Source organism: Megascapheus bottae, chromosome 4, assembly GCF_031878675.1.
Source record: "Megascapheus bottae isolate mThoBot1 chromosome 4, mThoBot2.hap1, whole genome shotgun sequence".
Taxonomy (NCBI): domain Eukaryota; kingdom Metazoa; phylum Chordata; class Mammalia; order Rodentia; family Geomyidae; genus Megascapheus; species Megascapheus bottae.
In genome coordinates this window covers 14,682,809-14,702,944 of record NC_143512.1, presented here as the reverse complement: position 1 = coordinate 14,702,944, position 20,136 = coordinate 14,682,809, and the positions used below count along the sequence as shown (strand labels likewise).

The 20,136-nt window shown below is 42.4% G+C and overlaps 1 protein-coding gene across 1 annotated transcript; it reads right to left on the bottom strand.

Annotated features, from left to right (window-relative positions):
• Nucleotide 1: 1 nt before the first annotated feature.
• On the bottom strand, nucleotides 2–18,389 carry Cdc23 (cell division cycle 23). Its single transcript, XM_090331474.1, has 16 exons — nucleotides 18,213–18,389; nucleotides 18,050–18,122; nucleotides 17,293–17,430; nucleotides 14,796–14,838; nucleotides 14,266–14,371; nucleotides 13,898–14,030; nucleotides 11,289–11,466; nucleotides 11,106–11,203; nucleotides 10,877–10,958; nucleotides 6,670–6,823; nucleotides 6,401–6,520; nucleotides 6,020–6,095; nucleotides 5,516–5,577; nucleotides 3,057–3,135; nucleotides 2,652–2,771; nucleotides 2–1,823 (listed from the first exon to the last, which is right to left on the bottom strand). Exons 1-16 carry the CDS (start codon nucleotides 18,371–18,373, stop codon nucleotides 1,653–1,655), a joined length of 1,794 nt encoding a protein of 597 aa, XP_090187600.1. The 5' UTR covers nucleotides 18,374–18,389; the 3' UTR covers nucleotides 2–1,652.
• Between the last annotated feature and the right edge of the window lie 1,747 nt (nucleotides 18,390–20,136).

Below are 20,136 nucleotides of genomic sequence, written 5' to 3'. Positions count from 1 at the left end.
ATTATTGTTCACATCTTTATTTCATTTTCAAATTTAGCAACAAACAACTTAAAAAAAAGGCAGAAAAATTGACTCAAACTTCATTCTGGCTAATGGGAATCTTGCACAGGAATAGCAATAGAAATCAGAAACTAGTATATATATCCAAAGAAGGCTTATTAAGAAATGGATTCAACTGTCACTAGATACTCAAACTTTTAATACAAAATGAAATACCATACATTAGAACGTGAGTAAAAATGCTCAAGGAACAAGACAAGGCTGGGTCCTAAACTCAGAATACCCATAGCATCTAATGTACAAATTCATTACAACAGACAAATAGCACATTATCTACTGAACACACGCACAGGCCTAAAACCTTCAATGAGCACAGTAACAATGATTCCCATTTACCTTGTCTAGACAGATAAGGCTGAAAAAAAAAGTATTGTTTTTGAGATAAGAGAAACACAGACCAGCATTAAGAACACTTACTTTTACCTACAGTTATTTTCAAATGTCCATGATATTATCTACAATCCTGGAAATGGAGCAATGGCTCAAATGAAATAGAGTGCCAGCTTTGAGCGAAAAAGCCAAGTGATTGTGAGACCCTGAGTTCAAGCCTCAGTACTATCACAAAAAAGACTGTATCCTCTCTCCTTATCCTGCATTAGTAAGAGTAAAGCTAATACTGTAACTATCTTTGCCTTAGGAAAAGGCATCAAAAGTTCTATTCAATCCTAAATCATTTCTAATTTGAAAGCTAGAACAGTATTCCTCAAAGGTCTTTCAAAGAATGTCGTGTGGAATAAGAACACATGTACAGCTCTACTATATGTAAATATAATCAGTGACATCAAAATAGGGGTTATGCTCAGCCAATTCACAAGGTAACATCTTGACAATGGCCAATGCTTGTTATCCCAGTAATAGGGAGGCTTATACTGGAGGATCAGGTTGAGGCCAGACCGGGCAAATTTAGTGAGATCGTCTTAAATGTGCAGGGGGGGGGGCGGGGTTCAGGCGCTGGTCATGCCTGTAATCTTGGCTACTCAGAGGCTGAAATCTTAATATGAAGCCAGCCATTAGCTGTAGCAGCCAAATCTAACAGAGACTCTTCTCTCCAATCAACAAGCAGCCAGAAGTGGAGTTGTGACTCAAGCAGTAGAGTGCTAGCTTTGAGTAAAAAACTAAGAGCTTCGGGCTCTGAGTTTAAGCCCAAGTGCTGGCCTAAAAAAAAGAATCCTCCAAAATTAAAAACTCATTTCTGTCTAGTGCAGAACTCTGCCTCTGTCTGACTCAATACCCACCCGGGAGAGTAGAGTGACAAATTTATCTCATGTCTGCAGCATTCCCAGCAGCATTAAAACTTTGTTCCTGTAGGATGGCCTGTGCTAAAGTGCTATACAAGGGATGTTTTCATGAGTGGAGGAGAGGCTCTGGAAAGAAGGCCAAGAACTATAGCCACTTTGAACAGGGACGATAGAAGTGCTTCTATTAACAAAAGACAAATATCTGTTCCTGCCTCTGAATGTACATTAGCTCCTTAAAGCTGTTTTCATTTGTAGAAATGAGAAGAGCTGAGATCCTTGGGAAAACAGACATGGCCATTCCTCACGTAAAGCTTAGTAAGGGGTCTAGCAAAATGTGCTGACTTAAGATAATAACTATGGTGTGACTGAAGACAAGTTGAGTGGAGAAACTCTGCGGGTGGGAGTATTGTTAGCAGACAGTGAAGCAGGGAGGAAGAAGGGAGCAGGCATCTCAGTTGTGGGAGTCTCCCCTTGATTCCGAAGCTGGAGGATTTGTCGGAGCAAGGCCTTACCTTCTTCACGGGTCTGAAATAAAAATAACAAGTCAGGCAATTGTTTCAAAATATATCCAAGGCATTCCATTAAGAGATACTACTGTTCAACAGATAAATGAGTTAGACCAAAGTAAGTTTTTAAACCAGGCAAGGTGGTACGCCAAAAATCTCAAGACTTAGAACTAAGGAAGATTATATATTTGTGGCCAACCTGCTACATAAGCAAGACCCTGTTCCTAAAGGGTGGGAAGGATCTTGAGGCCCAGGGACCTAATGCTCAAGGCTAGTACTCTACCACTTTGAGTCACAGTGCCACTTCTGGCTCAAGGACAGTGGTTAATTCAAGTGCTTCACGGTCTTTCCTACACAGGCTGGATTTGAACCATGATCCTCAGATCTCAGCCTCCTAAACAGCTAGTATTACAGGCCTAAGCCACCACTGTCCCACCCTACATTTACCTTCCTACATCATGGTGTGTGTGCGTGTGTGTGTGTGTGTGTGTGTGTGTGTCTCCCCCACATCACAGTGTGTGTGGGGTATGTGTGTGTGTGTGTGTGTGTGGTCGCGCGCGCGTATTCTACCCTTAGCCAGGTACCAGTAGTTTACACCTACAATACTAGCTACTTGGAGGCTGAGATCCAAGGATCACAGTCAGTAAGCAGCCCAGATAGGGAAATTAACCAACAAAAAGCTAGAAGTGAAGCTGTGACTCAGTGAAAAGAGTGCTAACCTTAAGCAAGAAGCCTAAGGAACAGCACCTGAGTTAAGCCACAGTACAAACACACACACACACACACACACAAATGACATATAGTCTAGCCTAAAATCCAAACCCTTTACTAAGGAACTGATACGTACATCATTGAATGCACAACACTTCTGGGCACAAGTTGAAGCTTCATCCCACAGCTTGCACTTAAAATAGTACTGGGCCAGATAGCGGAAAGCAGTGCTTTCCTCCAAGTGTTCCACTATTTCCTAGATAAGGAAAATAGGAATGAGTGATACCTTATAGTTGGTAGGGCTGGGAATGTGGCTTCGTGGTAGAGTTGCTTGTCTAGCATGCACAAAGCCATGGGTTCAATTCCTCCATACCACATACATAGAAAAAGCTGGAAGTAGTGCTGTGGCTCAAGTGGTAGAGTGCTAGCCTTGAGAAAACTCGAGGGCAGTGGTCAGGCCCTGAGTTCAAGCCCCAGGACTGGCAAAAACCAGAAACAAACAAAAAAGTCAGTAAAACAACCTCCATTTTATCACACATACCCCACAGGAATAGATATCTTGGATATATTTGATGTAACACTGGGCAGCCTGTTCCGACTCAGTCAATTGTTCATGGAGTCTACAAGAGAAATTGTGAAACACCTTAGTAATTAAAAAGTAAAAACATGACTAAGACACACGCACACACAAACAACAAAAAAAAATCACAATACCTAAATGAGTACAATTTTCCTCAAAAATAACAAAATTGAGATCCAGAAGAGTTTTAGTGCCCAGCACATAGTTATTATTAAAAAGATCAGAAACAAGACTGTGATTCAAGTGGTAGAGCACTTGCCTAGCAAACTGGAAGCACTGGTTTCAATCCCCAGTACCTAGAGAAGGAGGGGGAGATAATCTAGAAAAGAATTGGCAAGGGGCCGGGAGTTTGGCCTAGTGGTTAAAGTGCTTGCCTAGCATGCATGAAGACCCGGGTTCGATTCCTCGGTACCACATACATAGAAAAAAGCCGGAAGTGGTGCTGAGGCTCAAGTGGTAGAGCTCTAGCCTTGAGAAAGTCCAAGGACAGTGCTCAGGCCCTGAGCTCAAGCCCAGGACTGGCAAAAAAAAAAAAAAGAATCTCTTAAGCCAGGCACTGGTAGCTCACACCTATATTCCTATCTACTAAGGAGGCTGAAATCTCAAGACCAGCCTGGGCAGGAAAGTCTGTGAGACTCATCTCCAACTAACCACCAGAAAATCAGGAGTGGTGGCATGGCTCAAAGTACTAGAGGACCAGATTTTTTGTTTTGTTTTGCCATTCCTGGGCTTGAACTCAGGACCCTGAGCACGATCATTGAGCACTTTTGCTGAAGGCTAGCAATCTACCACTTGAGCCACAGCACGACTTCTGGCCTTTTCTGGTACTGTGGAATTGAGCCCAGGGCTTCATGCATGATAGGCAAATATTCTAAGCCACATCTCCAGCCCACAGAGCACTCGTCTTCAGTAAAATGAGCTCAGAGACAGGGCATCACCTCAGTTCAAGCTCCACAACTGACCAAAAAAAAAAAAAAAAGTCTCTCGAGAGCAAGGGAGAGTGACATTGTCCCAAAAGAAATATATTCATGGGCCAGGAGTTTGGCCTAGTGGTAGAGTGCTTGCCTAGCATGCACAAAGACCTGGGTTCAATTCCTCAGTACCACATACATAGAAAAGCCAGAAGTGGTGCTGTAGCTCAAATGGCAGAGCACTAGCCTTGATGAAAAAGCCTAAGGACAGTGTTCAAGCCCTGAGTTCACGCCCTAGGACTGGCAAAAAAAAAAAAAAAGAAAGAAATATACTCATTATCTGGCTTATGTAACTATAACCCTGATATAGATCAGCTTTATACTACTACTACTACTACATATACTACTAATAATAGAACCTCTCGGCCAACTATTTTCTTTTTTCCAGTCCCATGACTTAAAATGTGGGCCTAGGCACTGTTCCCGAGGTTTTGTGCTCAAGGCTGACATTGTACCATTTGACTGGCCAACTGTTTCTGAGTCATCAGTCCAATTAGTTGTCCTTTATCAGGAATTTAGGATATGTATTTTTTAATTTCACTTCCCTCCTCCTTTCTTTCCTTCCTCCTTTCCTTTCATTTCTCTCTTCTTCCCTTCCCCCCTCTCTTACTTCGTTTGCTTTTGTTTACCATCCTAAGGATCCAACTCTTGGACATGTACCTGTTATATCAAGTACTCTTATCACTGAGCTATATCCCTCGCCCCCCACCCCTTTTTGCCAGTCCTGGGGTTGGGCACTGTCCCTGGGCTTTCTCAAGGCTAGTGTTCCAGCACTTGAACCACAGCACCCCTTCTGGCTTTTTCTATGTGGCACCGAGGAATTGAACCTAGGAATTCATGCATATTAGGCAAGCACTCTACCACTTGGTCACATTCCTGGACCTATTCCTTCTTTTTCTTTGTAGTACTGAGTTTGAACTCAGGGCCTTGTACTTATTAGGAAGGCACTCTACCACTTTTTTGGTGCTGGTTCTAGAGCCTGAACTTAGGAACTAGTGCTCTTGCCTTGTTCTTTTACTCAAGGCTGGCACTCTACCACTGGAGTCACATCTCTATTTTCAGCTTTTTGGTGGGTAATTGCAGATAGAGTCTCTCAGATTTGTCTGCTAGGATTTGCTTTGAACTGAGATCCTTGATCTCAGCCTCTTGAGTAGCTAGGATTAGAGGTGTGAGCCAGAGACCTGACTAAAAGTGGTAGTACTCTCTAGTACAGGTAGTGAATCAGGCTGGACATTTCCCATACACGTCTCCTAGAGTAAAGTTGGTTTGTCTCCAGCAAAACACACCCACGTGCAAGCATGCATGCATGCATGTACACCCAATTCCAGACCAGCATATATCTCACTGTACTCCTACGTGATAATGGAAGGATGGGAGGCTCTAGCACCTGCAACACCCACCAACCTAGAGAAGATAAAAATACCAGCAGCATTCCCTCCTTTCACTTACTTTGCCAGTTTCACGAGAGCCATTTTCTCCACATCACCCACAGCATAAGCTCTCCAGTAACACTGTCAAAAAACCCACTTTGATTGTTACTCAACTTGTAACAAATAATCATATAAAGCGTTTTCTAACCCTTCTAGAAGTTCAGACATGCAAAGTACAAAGCATTTTAAGTAGTTCTGACACATCTAGATTAAATACCAGTATTCTCACTGATCCTGCTTTGTTAGCCTAAGTACATGAAAAATACTCAGACATAGACCACAATAAAGATAAAAATCAGAGCACAAACAAAAACAAAAACAGGGCACAAACAGCCTGACCATCTACTGAACTTTTTTTTTTGTCGGTCGTGGGGCTTGAACTCCAGGCCTGAGTGTTGTCCCTAAGCTCTTCTCTTCAGCTTAAGGCTACTGTCCTTCCCCTTGAGCCACAGCCCCACTTCCCAGACCCTCATCTAAACAGCAGATTCCTACCCAAAAATATCAAGGCCCTAATTTTAGGTACCTTTTTGGCTTCCACTAGTTGATTGAGTTTCTCATAACATTCTCCTAAGGCAACCAGCATACGAGAATCATTAGGCCTGAGAAAAAAGCATAGGGAGTCTGATCAGAGACTACCACCAATAACTGGAGCCTTTCATCAAGAAACTAGCACCACTGCGATTGCACTGTTATTTCCAATCTATACAAGGACTGGTCTTTAATAGAATGCTTCATGCAGTAATAACATGACTTTGGTTTCATAGTTTTACTATTATCCACTAGTGGAATACACTCAATAAAAATGATTAGTCAGTCTTAACTTAGGTCTCCAAAAACTATCACAGTAACTTACTAATAGCTATCATCAGGCAAAGAAGCAATATAGTCCTCACACCAAACTTACCGAAGCTGGTGGGCCCGTCTATAATAATAAAGGCAGTAAAATGGCATCTTAAGGATTTCATACGTCTGCCCAAGGCCATACCAAGCTCTGTAGTCTCTCTTGTTGACTTCAATGGCATGTCTAAGAAATTAAAAAAAAAAAAAAAAAAAGTCTGGTGAGAAGGCAAAATCAATGAGGTTTACAACTTACAGCCTCAATACAAGTTTATTACAGCAGTCAAATCCACCTCCTCTCTTTCCTCCTCCAACATACACTAACTATATGCTTACCGATAAGCCTGGATAGCAGCAGACGTGTTTTTCATTTCCATGTACTCATGTCCCATTAGGGTCCATGCCCCAAGATAACGAGGGTTCAACTTGAGGGCTCTCTGAAAATATAAGGCTGCTTTCTCGTGCTGAGAACGTAAACTATAATAATTGCCTGATTTAAAAAACAAACAAACAAAAATATTAATACCTAGAAAGTTGGTTTTTTTTTTTTAAGTATGCTGAGTTGGGAACCAAGGGCTCATGCCTAAAATCATAGCTACTCAGGAAGATGAGATCCAGAAGACGGGGGTTCAAGGCCAGACCAGACAAAGAGTCTGTTAGGCTCCAATTGCAAGATAAAGAGTAAAAAGGAGGGCCGGGAGTTTGGCCTAGTGGTTAAAGTGCTTGCCTAGCATGCATGAAGACCCGGGTTCAATTCCTTGGTACCACATACATAGAAAAAAGCCGGAAGTGGTGCTGAGGCTCAAGGGGTAGAGCTCTAGCCTTGAGAAAGTCCAAGGACAGTGCTCAGGCCCTGAGCTCAAGCCCAGGACTGGCAAAAAAAAAAAAAAAAAAAAAGAGTAAAAAGGAGGGCTAGAAGCTTGGCCTAAGTGGTACAGTATCACCCATGACACTGTAAGCAAGTAAGCCATCAAGTATGAAACCCTGAGTTCAAACCCTAATACCACCCCTCAAAAATATATATGTATATTATAAATAAGAATGTATACATAATTCAAAAGCCTGCTAAAATAGACTGCATTGGGCTGTCCATTAAGTGAACATGAAGCTGTAACCCTTTCTCCAAAAAGTCCAAATAGAAAAATCAAACTATACACAAAGGGAATAACCTTCTTTGTAGAAGAGAGAAGGAGAGGGAGAGAGAGAAGGAGGGATGGGGAGGAGAGGGAGGGAGAAGGAAGGGGAAAGAGAGAAGTGAAGCAGGGAAGGGAGGGGGGGGGAGGGAGGGGGAAGGGAGAGGAGGGGAAATTGGCATGCCAGTCATGGGACCTGAACTATGCTTTGGTGATTAATTACTGATAAGACTTTCTCAGATTTGTCTGCCCCAGTTAGCTTTAAACCATGATACTCAGATCATCTTAGTATCTAAGATTATAGGTATGGGTCACTGGCACCCAGCTAAAAAGTTACACAATTTGATCCAATTTTTTTTTTTTTTTTTTTTTTTTTTTTTTTTTGCCAATCCTAGCCTTGAGCTCAGGGCCTGAGCACTGTCCTTGGACTTTCTCAAGGCTAGAGCTCTATCACTTGAGCCTCAGCACCACTTCCAGCTTTTTCTATATATGTGGTATGTGGTAGCGAGGAATCGAACCCGGCCCCAATTTGATCCTTTTTTTACAAAGCAAAAGCATATGTGTGCAAATGTTTTAATTTAGCATCATAACAAGTAAATACAAATAATATAAAAGTGGAAGGGGACTAAGACAAAACAAAACAAAAAGAAACAAAAGAATAACAACAAAAAGCAAAAAAGTTGTACTTTAAAAATATCCTTTGAGGGCCAGGTGATGGTGGCTCATGCCTGCAAGCCTAGCTACTCAGGAAGCTGAGATCTGAGGATCAAGGTTCAAAGCCAGTCAGGGTATGGAAGTCTGTAAGACTCTTATCTCCAATTAACCACCAGAAAACTGGAAGTGGTGCTGTGGCTCAAAATGGTAGAGCCATAGCCTTTGAGCTGAAGAGCTCCCCCATGACACCCCCTCCCCCCCCGCGCAAAAAAAAATCCTTTGGGGACAGAGAATGTGGCTAAGTGGTTGAGTGCTTGCCTAACATACATGAAGCCCTGGGTTCAATTCCTCAGTACCACATAAATAGAAAAGGCCAGAAGTGGTGCTGTAGCCTAAGTGGTAGAGTGCTAGCCTTGAGCAAAAGAAGCTCAGGGACAATGCCTAGGCCCTAAAGTTCAAGCCCCAAGACTGGCAGAAAACATCATGATCATCATTATCATCATATCTCCTTTTCTGGGCACTTGGTGACTCATGTCTCTATTCCTAGCTACTCAGTAGATTGAGATCTAAGTATAATGGTTCAAAGCCAGCCTGGGCAGGAAAGTCCTTGATTCCTGGGACCAAGAGTGTGGCCTAGGGGTAGAGTGCTTACCTAACATGCACAAAGCCCTGGGTTGGGTTCCTCAGTACCACATGCACAGAAAAATGGTGGTGCTGTGGTCCAGTGGTAGAGCGAGAAAGCTCAAGGACAATGCCTGAGTTCAAGCCTCAAAATAAAAATAAAAAAACAAAACAAAACAAAAAATCAGAAGTATAGCTGTAGTTCAAAGTGGAAGAGCAAAATTGTTCAGGGATAGTACCCAGGCTCTGAGTTCAAGCTCAACAATAGATAAAAATTTAAAAATAGGGCTGGGAGTTTAGCCTAGTGGTAAGCATGCTTGTCTAGCATGCATAAAGACCTGGGTTTAATTCCTTGGTATCACATATATAGGAAAAGCTAGAAATGGTTCTGTGGTTCAAGTGGTAGATTTCTAGCCTTGAGAAAGCCTATGGACAGTGCTCAGGCCCTGAGTTCAGTCCCCAGGATTGGCCAAAAAAAACGGAGGTGGGGAGGCAAGAGTTTGGCCTTGTGGCAGTGTGCTTGCCTAGCAGGACAAAGACCCAGGGTCAATTCCTTGGTACTGCATACATAGAAAAGCTAGAAGTGGTGCTGTGGCTCAAATGGCAGAGTGCTAGCCTTGAGGAAAAAGCCCAAGAACAATGCCCAGACCCCGAGTTCAAGCCCCAGGACTGGCAAAGAAAAAAAAATTAAATTAAAAATTAAATTAAAAAAAAAAAATCTCCTTTATAAGTTGGGCACCAGTGGCCCATTCCTGTTATGACAGTTTACTTAGGAAGCAAAGATCAGAGGTTCATAGTTGAAAGCCAGCTAGGAAAGTCTATTAGACACTTATCTCCAATTAAAACCACCATAAGAAGAAGAAGGAGAAGAAGGAGGAGGAGAAGAAGGAGGAGGAGGAGGAGGAGGAGGAGGAAGAGGAGGAAGAGGAGGAGGAGGAGGAGGAGAAATAGAACTGTGGCACAGGAGGTTATTTTGTTCTTGAGTAAAAATGTTCAGAGACAGCACAAGGCCCTGATTATCTCCAGGACTGCCATGAGATTCTATCAAGTGAAAAAATCAAGTTAGGGAGAAATTATCTAATAGGATTCCATTTTGGGAAAACAACCAAAAAGCCAAACTTCCATTAAAAAAAAAAAAAGCATTTACTCTTGTCTGTCTAGTCCCAGCTTTTTAGTTTTATTCAGGAGAAATCAATTATATAATCCCCTATATCTAAGTTTAAACTCAATTTTATGTTAATCTAGGAAAAAGGAGGGCCCTGTGCCCTACACAAGGATATCTTTGTTTCTCTTCCTGACTAAGATCTAGAGACAGAGAGTGAGCAGACTCTAGGCACAGTGCCCATAGATGAACCTGTACAGAAAGAGGAGGAGAAGGATGAGGAGGGGGTAGAGTGCTAGATTTAAGCACAAAGAGGTTCAGGGACAGTGCCCAGGCCCTGAGTACAAGCCCTATGACTGGCAAAAACAGAAAAGAAAGCCAGTTGTTAGTGGCTCATGCTGTAATCCTGCTATTTCAGAGGCTAAGACATGGAGGACTGTGGTTCAAGGCCAGTGTACACAGAAAAGTTCAAGAAACTCTTTTCCAAACAAGCAAAAAGCAGGACTGGAGGTGTTGTTCAAGCAGGACAGCAACAACTAGGCAAGCAAAAGGTCCTTATGCACATACACAAGCATACAAATTTTTACTATTTGAATAGGAAAATATTCTGGAGTTACTTTTACTAAACAGCCATAGGATTGAGATTAAACTGTCATAGTCTCTGGCATGTCTTTGACATTTTAACAGGTGTGTGTGTGTGTGTGTGTGTGTGTGTGTGTGTGTGTGTGTGTGTGTGTGTGTGTGTGTGTGTGTGTGTGTGTGTGTGTGTGTGTGTGTGTGTGTGTGTGTGTGTGTGTGTGTGTGTGTGTGTGTGTGTGTGTGTGTGTGTGTGTGTGTGTGTGTGTGTGTGTGTGTTGTGCACGTGCCTGCCCAAGCTGGCCTCAAACTATGATTCTCAGATTTTAGCCTTCTGAGTAGCTAGGATTATAGGCATGAGGTACCACTGCCCATCCACTGTTACTATTTTTATGTTTGTACTATTTAAAACAAAGGATAAATGTTATAAGAGAAAAAAAATGTGGTTAACCCTTACCAATTACACAGCACGTTTCTACACGATATTTATCAATTTCACAAAGGTTATGCGCCAAATAACTCAATTCAGATTTCATGCTCTGAGGGAAAAAAAGAGAGAGCGAGATCATCTAAAAACTCCATCAATTGCCTTTTTTATAGCTAATGCAAATGGATAACAATCTAATTCAAGACATTAAAGCACAAAAGAGTTTAATCAAACCCAAGCAAGAGAAACAACTTATTACCCTGACATAAAGAAGGTTGGAGAATGTGTCCATATTTTCAATCCTATAAGGGTCTTGTTTCCTCAGCTCATTAAAAATGGACAGGGCTTTGTCAATATCTGCCAAAAGAAGACAGGGGTTTCAGAAGATAATATAGTGTACCTCTCAGGACTTAATAGTATTTCATTGTCCTTATTCACTTACCTCTGATATTGTGATAGGCAACTGCAATTTGGGAGACAATATATGAGCTCTTAGAAAAGCCCACATCAATGAGATTCTGATATTTTTGAAGAGCCTCCTCTATCAACTGCAATTCTGTATATATATGAGCCAGAAAAAATTCTTTCATCCAGGTGTCTGGCAAAGACAGGAACTTCAGCTAGCAGCAGCAGGAGAGGAGAAAGGGGGGAAAAGACATGCTTAATAAATCAATCTTTCTCCCAAATGAACAATAAGGATCTTTTCTGTCTTAAAGTACTGACCAAAAAAATGTTATTAGCAAACCTAAAAATGAACACAGGACAATCTAAGTGATAACTAAAATTCAATTGAACTGAAATATTAATACAATAGACTGAAAAAAAAAAAAAAAGAAAGAAAGAGGCCAGGAGTTTGGTCTAGTGGTTAAAGTGCTTGCCTAGCATGCACAAAGACCCGGGTTCGATTCCTTGGTACCACATACATAGAAAAAAGCCAGAAGTGGTGCTGAGGCTCAAGTGGTAGAGCTCTAGTCTTGAGAAAAAAAAAAAGTCCAAGGACAGTGCTCAGGCCCTGAGCTCAAGTCCAGGACTGGCAAAAAAAAAACAAAAACAAAGAATTTGAGCTGAGTCTTAGAGAATGGATAGGATTTAAATAAACGAGGGAACCAGGAGCCTGTGGCTCATGCCTATAATCCTAGCTACTCTCAGGAGGCTGAGATCTCAGGATTTTGGTTCAAAGACAGCCCAGGCAGGAAAGTACCTGAGACTCTTATTTCCAACAAACAACTCAGAAAAAGCCAGAGTGGCACTGTGGTTTAATTGGTAGAGACATAGCCTCGAGCACAAAGAGGGTCTGGGACAGAGCTCAGGCTCAACAAAAAATGAGTAAGCCTTGGACTAGGAGTTTGGCCTAGTGGTTAAAGTGCTTGCCTAGCATGCATGAAGACCCGGGTTCGATTCCTTGGTACCACATATATAGAAAAAGCCAGAAGTGGTGCTGAGGCTCAAGTGGTAGAGCTCTAGCCTTGAGAAAGTCCAAGGACAGTGCTCAGGCCCTGAGCTCAAGCCCAGGACTGGCAAAAAAAAAAAAAATGAGTAAGCCAGCAAGCAAGGGGTGGGGCGGGGAGGGAGGGAAGGAGGGAGGAAAGGGAAAAGGAGAAGAAGGAAAGGGAGGAAGAGAGGAGGGAAAGGGAGGGAGAGACGGGGAGAGAATTCAATATTATAGGTAAGGGCAATAAAATGAAAGTACAAGGAAAACAGACTGGAATAAATAAGTAGGGTGAAGGAGGGCTGGGAGTATGGTCTAACGGTAACGTGCTCGTCTAGCATGCACAAAATCCTAGGTTCGATTCCCAGGAACCACATACACAAAGCCAGAAGTGGCACTGTGGCTCAAGTGGCAGAGTGCTAGCCTTGAGCTAAAAGTGTACAAGGACAGTGCCCCCAAGTTCAAGCCCCAGGACTGGCAGAAAAAGAAAAAAGAAACTAGAATGCAATAGAAAACTACTGCAAATTTCTGTGAAAAGAATAATGTTTAAGGTCCGGGAGTTTGGCCTAGTGGTAGAGTGCTTGCCTAGCATGCATGAAGACACGGGTTCGATTCCTCAGTACCACATACATAGAAAAAAAAAAAAGCTAGAAGTGGTGCTGAGGCTCAAGTGGTAGAACTCTAGCCTCAAGAAGGTCCAAGGACAGTGCTCAGCCCCTGACTTCAAGCCCAGGACTGGAAAAAAAAAAATAATAATAATAATGTTTAAGAAATGTTAGATGTGGGGGGGGAGGGAAATGGGTACCAAGACATGTGAAAGGGTATCAATGTATGTGAATTAATGCACCTTCTATCTGGCAAATATCATGTAACCCTTCTATTAATTACAATAAAAAAAATTAAAAAAGAAAAAAGAAAAGTTAGAGCTGGGAGTAGTGGTATAATCCCAATTACTCAGGAAGCTGATATTTAAGGATCGTAGCTCAAAGCCAGCCTGGGCAGGAAAGACTGTGAGACACTTAACTCTAGTTAACTACCAGAAAACCAGAAGTAGTGTTATGGCTCAAGTGGTAGAGCACTAGCCTTGAGCTGAAGAGCTCAGGGACAGCATTCAGGCCAAGAGTTTAAGCCCCACGACCGATGACCAAAAGAAAAAAAAAAGTTACAGCAAACCTTTAAGGTAAAAATATAAATATGACAAATATTTTAAAATAAAAAAACATAAGCCCAATGACAACTACTGAACAAGAGCCAACATCATCAAATGATTATCTAAATTTCAAAACTGTGAAAGGGGGCTGGGAATGTGGCTTAGTGGTACACGCTCATGCATAAAGCCATGGGTTCGATTCCTCAGAATCAAAAAAAGCTGGAAAAACAGAAAAAGCCAGAAGTGGTGCTGTGGTCAAGTGGTAGAGTGCTAGCCTTGAGCACAGAGAGAGGCTCAGAACCTAGTTCTGAGTTCAAGCCCCAGGACTGACAAAAACAAAAAGCAAGAACAACAACAAAACAGTGAAAGGGGCTACAGATGCAGCATAGATAGCTATAATCAAAGGTCAATATCACCCCTAACACATATTGTTACAGATTATACAAAGCTTAGAGCAGCTCATCTCAATTACCATCTCTTTGTCTGTGATCAAGTTACAGAGTTCTAACCAAGCTCCCCAATGCAGAGGCAAAACATGAGTAGCCTCCACAAACACATCAATGGCCTCTTTCACCAAGTCCAATTTTCGAAGTACAACACCATACCTGGAAAGAAAAAAAAGAAAGAATCACAGAAGAGGTTCATTTTTTTTCTTTTCTAATATTTTTATTGGTATGCATTAGTTGTATGGGGGGGAGGTTCCACAGTGACATTTAAATATATAATGTACCCCTATCTGCCCCTCACCCCCTCTTCCTATCATTCACTCTCAAAGAGTTTCTCTTCCCTTCTACTCAAGGGAATATATTATAGAAAGTTCCAAACAACCACAACACTTACAGATAAAGACCAAATCCATCAAGTTCCCGAGCTTGGTGTTTTTTGCTGAGTTCCACCCTCAATTCTCTGAGAGCCTCATTTTTCACTTGTCCTTTCTCCAGAGGACCTAAGAAAGAAATAGTCTGATCTAAGAGAAGGATGCTGGTTTTCATTCTTAAAGACATATGCAGTTAGTCTCAACCAAACTTTTAGTAAACCTTTAGTAAATACAAGTGGTCCGTTTATTTCTAAATTGCAAGTGATAATGTTCTGCACTCCTAGTTTAATAAGCCCACACAGCTGACTTTGAATGAGTTATTGCTGAAAATCAGAAGCTTCCATTAAAACGGAATTTTCAGCTTCAATTTATAAGAAACGGGAGAGTCTTAACAATGGCAGGCCCAGATTTCCATAAGGCAACAGCTGCAGCTGAGACAAGCTGTGTAGTGTACAATGTGCAACAATTTATATCACTTGCTTGAATCAGATAGGCATTTAACTTTGAAACCCTGCTTTTTAAGTCAAAAGATTACAAAGAAAAAAAATCATACCTAGGCTATCAACTGTTTCATCATCCTTCTTTTTCTCTCCAGACTGTAAGAGAAAAATTAACAAATGGGTCTTTTTCAGTTAGATCTAAATCATATTCTAAAACTGGCAAACTGATTCTACTTTAAGTAGAATTTGTTGAACTTGTCCAGCCAGATTTCACAGTCACTAACTTTAAAATTTTATTCAGGAGTTCCTACTGACTAAGTCTGGGTAACTAGAGCAACAAAATAATACCAATTAAAAAATACAAGATTCATAAGTCACACTGATGCCAAATAAATACATGGGAAAAGGATGGTGATGCTTAAAGTAGAATGAAACTTCAAGTAATAAATACGGAGAATACTACAGTGGAAACATCATGTAACAACATCATGATAAAGAGTACTTCTGGCAAGAATTAACGATGGATATTAGATTTAGAGGAAAATTTTTGATGAAGTGTAGGAAACTTGCATGGCTTTAAAGTATATCCTCTGAGCCGGGAGTTTGGCCTAGTGGTTAAAGTGCTTGCCTAGCATGCATGAAGACCCAGGTTTGATTCCTCGGTATCACATACATAGAAAAAAGCCGGAAGTGGTGCTGAGGCTCAAGGGGTAGAGCTCTAGCCTTGAGAAAGTCCAAGGACAGTGCTCAGGCCCTGAGCTCAAGCCCAGGACTGGCAAAAAAAAAAAAAAAAAAAAAAAGTATATCCTCTTAGATTACAGATTAATTACAAGTGAAATAATAGTAACTACAGAGTGGAGAAAATGGGCAAAATTTTGACCAAGTAATAATGAATTAAATTTAATATCCTGGTCTGGGGACTATAGCGCTGCATAAGAATATGGGTGCTTAGCATATTCAAGGTTCTAGGGTTTGATCCATCATTATGCAGAAAGGGGGCGGGGGGAAGAGGGGATGAACAGAGAAAACAGGTTGAGGTAAATACCCTTATTTTAAAAAGATACAAACGGAAGCATTTTATACTAAAGTTATCATGACATCAGTAGCTTTCTCTCAAATGCATCAGAGAGTAAGACATTGTGCTTATGTGTATATCTATATATACAGGTGTGGAGACAGAAATGACAAAATGCACTCAAATGTCAGGAAAGATGAAGCATATCCAAAATCCTAGCATTTAAGAGGTAAGGCAGGATTGGAATTATGTGCTACACACTTAGTACAAAGCCAGCCTAAATGAGCTGCTGTCTCAAAATTCAAGGGCTGGGGCCGGGAGTTTGGCCTAGTGGTAGAGTGCCTGCCTAGCATGCACGAAGACCCAGGTTCGATTCCTCGGTACCACATACATAGAAAAAGGCTGGAAGTGGTGCTATGGCTCAAGTGACAGAGCGCTAGCCTTGAGAAAATCCAAGAACAGTGCTCAGGCCCTGAGCTCAAGCCCAGGACTGGCAAAATAAAATAAAATAAAATAAAAATTCAAGGGCTGATCCTGGTTCACACCTATAATCCTAACTGAGATCTGGAAGGTATGGTTAAAAACCAGCCTAGGTAGAAGAGTTTGCAAGATTCCATCTCCAAAACAAACTTAGCAAATATTAGCTTATGGGTAGAATACCAACCAATCAAGTTGCAAGGTCCGGAGTTCAAAGCCTTATATCCACACACTAACATACCACATACCCAGACAATCCAATGGCTGGGGATATAGCCCATGAAGAGAATGCTTCTCAAGCATATACAAGGTACTGGATGACTAGATAGCTAGTACTAGGCCGGGAGTTTGGCCTAGTGGTAAAAGTGCTTGCCTAGCATGCACAAAGACCCTGGTTTGATTTCTCCGTACCACATACATAGAAAAAAGCCGGAAGTGGTGAAGCTAAAGTGGTGAAGCTCTAGCCTTGAGAAAATCCAAGGACAGTGCTCAGGCCCTGAGCTCAAGCCCAGGACTGGCAAAAAAAGAAAGAAAGAAAAAAAAAAAAAAAACAGCTGGAATTCTTGCCCAGCCCTATGGAGCCATTATTATATAACGTTATTTTTCACACCTTTTTTTTTTTTTTGCCAGTCCTGGGGACTGAACTCAGGGCCTGAGCACTGTCCTTGGGCTTTTGCAAGGCTAGAGCTCTACCACTTGAGCCACAGCACCATTTCTGGCTTTTTTCTATATATGTGGTACTGAGGAATCCAACTTGGGTCTTCATGCATGTTAGACAAGCACTCTACCACTAGGGCAAGCTTCCAGTCCTCTACATTTTTATTACTCTATTATTTATTTTCCTATCTACATACTTATTCTATATATTTATATTTTTATTACTATATTACACTTACAAAGTACACTTACTGGGGTTGGAGGTGTTACGCTCAGTTGGTAGAGCACCAGCAGCAGGTAAAAAGTTCTAGTACCATTATCAGACAAAAAATTAAAAATACAAAGGTATATTTACTTGGTGACCCACTTCCAAGCTATTTAAAAGAGTAAACTTTTCCCACTTGGTTCTAAATATAAATGCATCATTGAAGAAAAAAGTAACATCTTAAAATGGTCCTTACCAGATATTTGGAATACATAAACAGGAAATAGGCTTTCTTGCTATTGCAGCCATGTAAGAAATGGGCCGCCCGATCATATTCTTTAACATCAAAGTAGGACTTGGCCAGGGTGTAAGCATCCATATCCTGGGCATCCTCCTATGAGACAAATGTACATAATGATCAAAAATAAAACCCCCAAACCGACTGGAAAGTCGTAGGAGTATGAAACGAAATACACTAAAAACCTCAAAACAGACATTCCTACCTTCCTAATTTCACAGATCTGACAGATTGGAATGGAGAACTCCATACCCTTTTTTGCAATGCCTATCAGACAGGCAGCTGATTCCCGAGGAATCATTTCACGCAACAAGTTGGGAAATCTTTGATTCTTATCCTTACGAATACTTTCGCGCTACAAAATCTAAAAGGCGGGTGTCTTCAGCAATGGCTGTTTACTCCTTCTCTCAGGCTTACAGGCGAGCACACCAAAAACTGTTCCAATGCTCAAGAAAACCACAGACAGAACGGCTAGCAGCGCCGCCCAGCGATGAAAAAAATGCTGGCTTTTCCTCCTGACAAAGCCGCTGGCAGCTGGCTCCCTTCGGGGGCCCCCGGGGGCGCGGGGGCTCGGGGCCTCAGAGGCCCCGCTCTCGGCTGACAGGGGGCACGGAATGGTCGTGGCGGTAGACTACGCCCTTACCACTGCGGTGGGAGGGTGAGACGTTCTTGCCTGTGTGAGATGGGGGGACAGGGGGAGGTAAGACGACCTTACCTCGGTGATAGGCGGCGGCGGCGGTAGCTCCGCCAGAGGCAGCGCCGGGAGCGAGAAGGCCAACTCGGCAGACCTGAAACGCCACACAAACTGCATCAGCCTGACAAGGCCGCCCACCAAGGCCCAGGAGCCGAACCCGCCCCTCCCGACCCCCACTGCTCACCATTTGCTGCTGTGCAGCAGGCCCCGCTCCCGAGTAAGGCCCGTAATAAGCAGCAGCTGCCTTTTAATTTCTCGCAAATCTGAGAAATCTGCGTTCGTCGACAAGTTGGGCATCACGGCCGCTGGCCCTGCCACGGCGACGACCGAGGTACTCGCAGCCATCTTTCTCACTTGGATCCCTCCAACCAATCCCTAGAGAGACTACTTAGCTGCCTGTCGGCAAAGAGAAAGCCTGCTGGTCATTGGTCAGTTGTAACCGAGAGCTCAATTACATCTCTGATTGGTCAAGAGCCGTGGCTGCGGGAAAATTAGAACAGGAAGTGAGAGGTGGGCGGGCTCTGAGCTGGGAGGAGAGGGATAGGCGGATTGGAAAGCTGGGATTGGACGTGAGAGCAGTTTAAAAGGGAGGGGGGGAAAAGGGGGAAAAAAGAAGAGTCGGGAGTGTGGCCTAGGGGTAGAGTGCTCGTCTAGCATGCAGTAAGGCCCAGGTTCGATTCCTCAGTACTACATACACAGAAAATAAGCCAGAAATGGTGCTGTGGCTCAAGTGGTCGTGCCGTACCCTTGAGAAAGCCCAATGACAGTGTTCAGGCCCTGAGTCCAGAACTGGCAAAATAAAAAATAATAATAACAAATTAAAAAAAAAAAGAGAGAGAGAGGTAATGTAACTAGAAAAAAAAAAAAAAACAGAAAGAGCATGGTTTCTAGACAAACCCTGTACCAGGGGTGACGGTAATGTTTGTGATGTATGAAGAACATGAGGAGAACTGGAGGTGAGGCCCTAGTTCAAAACTGTCCTCTCAAACTCTCTCCTTTACCCCTCTACCTTTCCCCCACTCACTTTTCCTATCTCTCTCCCTCTACTGTCTCCAATAAACTACTTTTTTGTGTTATACATTTTTTTTTTTTTTGCCAGTCCTGGGCTTGAGCTCAGGGCCTGAGCACTGAGCTCTACCACCTGGAGCCTCAGCATCACTTCCAGCTTTTTTCTATATATGTGGTACCAAGGAATCGAACCCAGGTCTTTGTGCATGTTAGGCAAGCACTCTACCACTAGGCCAAACTCCCAGACCAATAAACTACTTTTTTAAAAAGCCAGTAGTTGGAGCTGGGAATTTGGCCTAGTGGTAGAGTGTTTACCTAGCATGCACAAAGACCCAGGTTCAATTCCCTAGTACCACATACATACAAATAAGCCAGAAGTGGTTCTGTGATAGAGCTCTAGCCTTGATAAAGCCCAAAGACAGTGCTTAGGCTTTGAGTTCAAGTCCCAGGACTGGCAAAATACATACATAAATACATACACACACACATCCATACAAAATAAATAAGCCAGTAGTGCCAAACTCAGAGAGACAAACAGTGTATGTTTTCTCTCATACATGGAAACTACATCTAAAATGCAACTGGAGGGCTGGGAGTGTGGCCAGGTGGTAGAGTGCCCACTTAGCATGCATGAAGCCCTGGGTTCAATTCCTTGGTATTACATACACAGAAAAAGCCCGAAGTGGTGCTGTGGCTAAAGCAAAGTGCCACTCAGGATGTTGAGGCTGGAAAATCACTTGAGCACAGCCATTTGAGACCAGCATGGGCAACATAGTAAGAGTCTGCCTAAAAACAAACAAACAAACAAACAGGGCCAAGAGTGTGGCCTAGTGGTAGAATGCTTCCCTACCATGCACGAAGACCCAGGTTTGATTCCACAGAACTACAAATACAGAAAAGGCTGGGCATGGTGCTGTGGCTCAAGTGGCAGAGCTCTAGCTTGAGAAAGCTCAAAGACAGTTCTCAGGCCCTGAGTCCAAGCCTTAGGGCTGACAAAAAAAAAAATATATATATATATATATACATATATATAAATTGTAGTATGCATTATTGTGTCATCAACTCTATTGAGATTTTTTTTGCCAGTCTTGAACTCAGGG

Excerpts from the sequence above, each read along its gene's own strand:
- Cdc23 (XM_090331474.1), bottom strand. The coding sequence starts at position 18,373 with ATGGCTGCGAGTACCTCGGTCGTCGCCGTGGCAGGGCCAGCGGCCGTG. Across the intron at positions 14,031-14,265 it reads GATGGATTTGGTCTTTATCT|GTATGGTGTTGTACTTCGAA; the intron begins GTAAGTGTTGTG and ends TTTTCTTTCCAG. Across the intron at positions 11,467-13,897 it reads TGATCACAGACAAAGAGATG|CTGAAGTTCCTGTCTTTGCC; the intron begins GTAATTGAGATG and ends TGCTGCTGCTAG.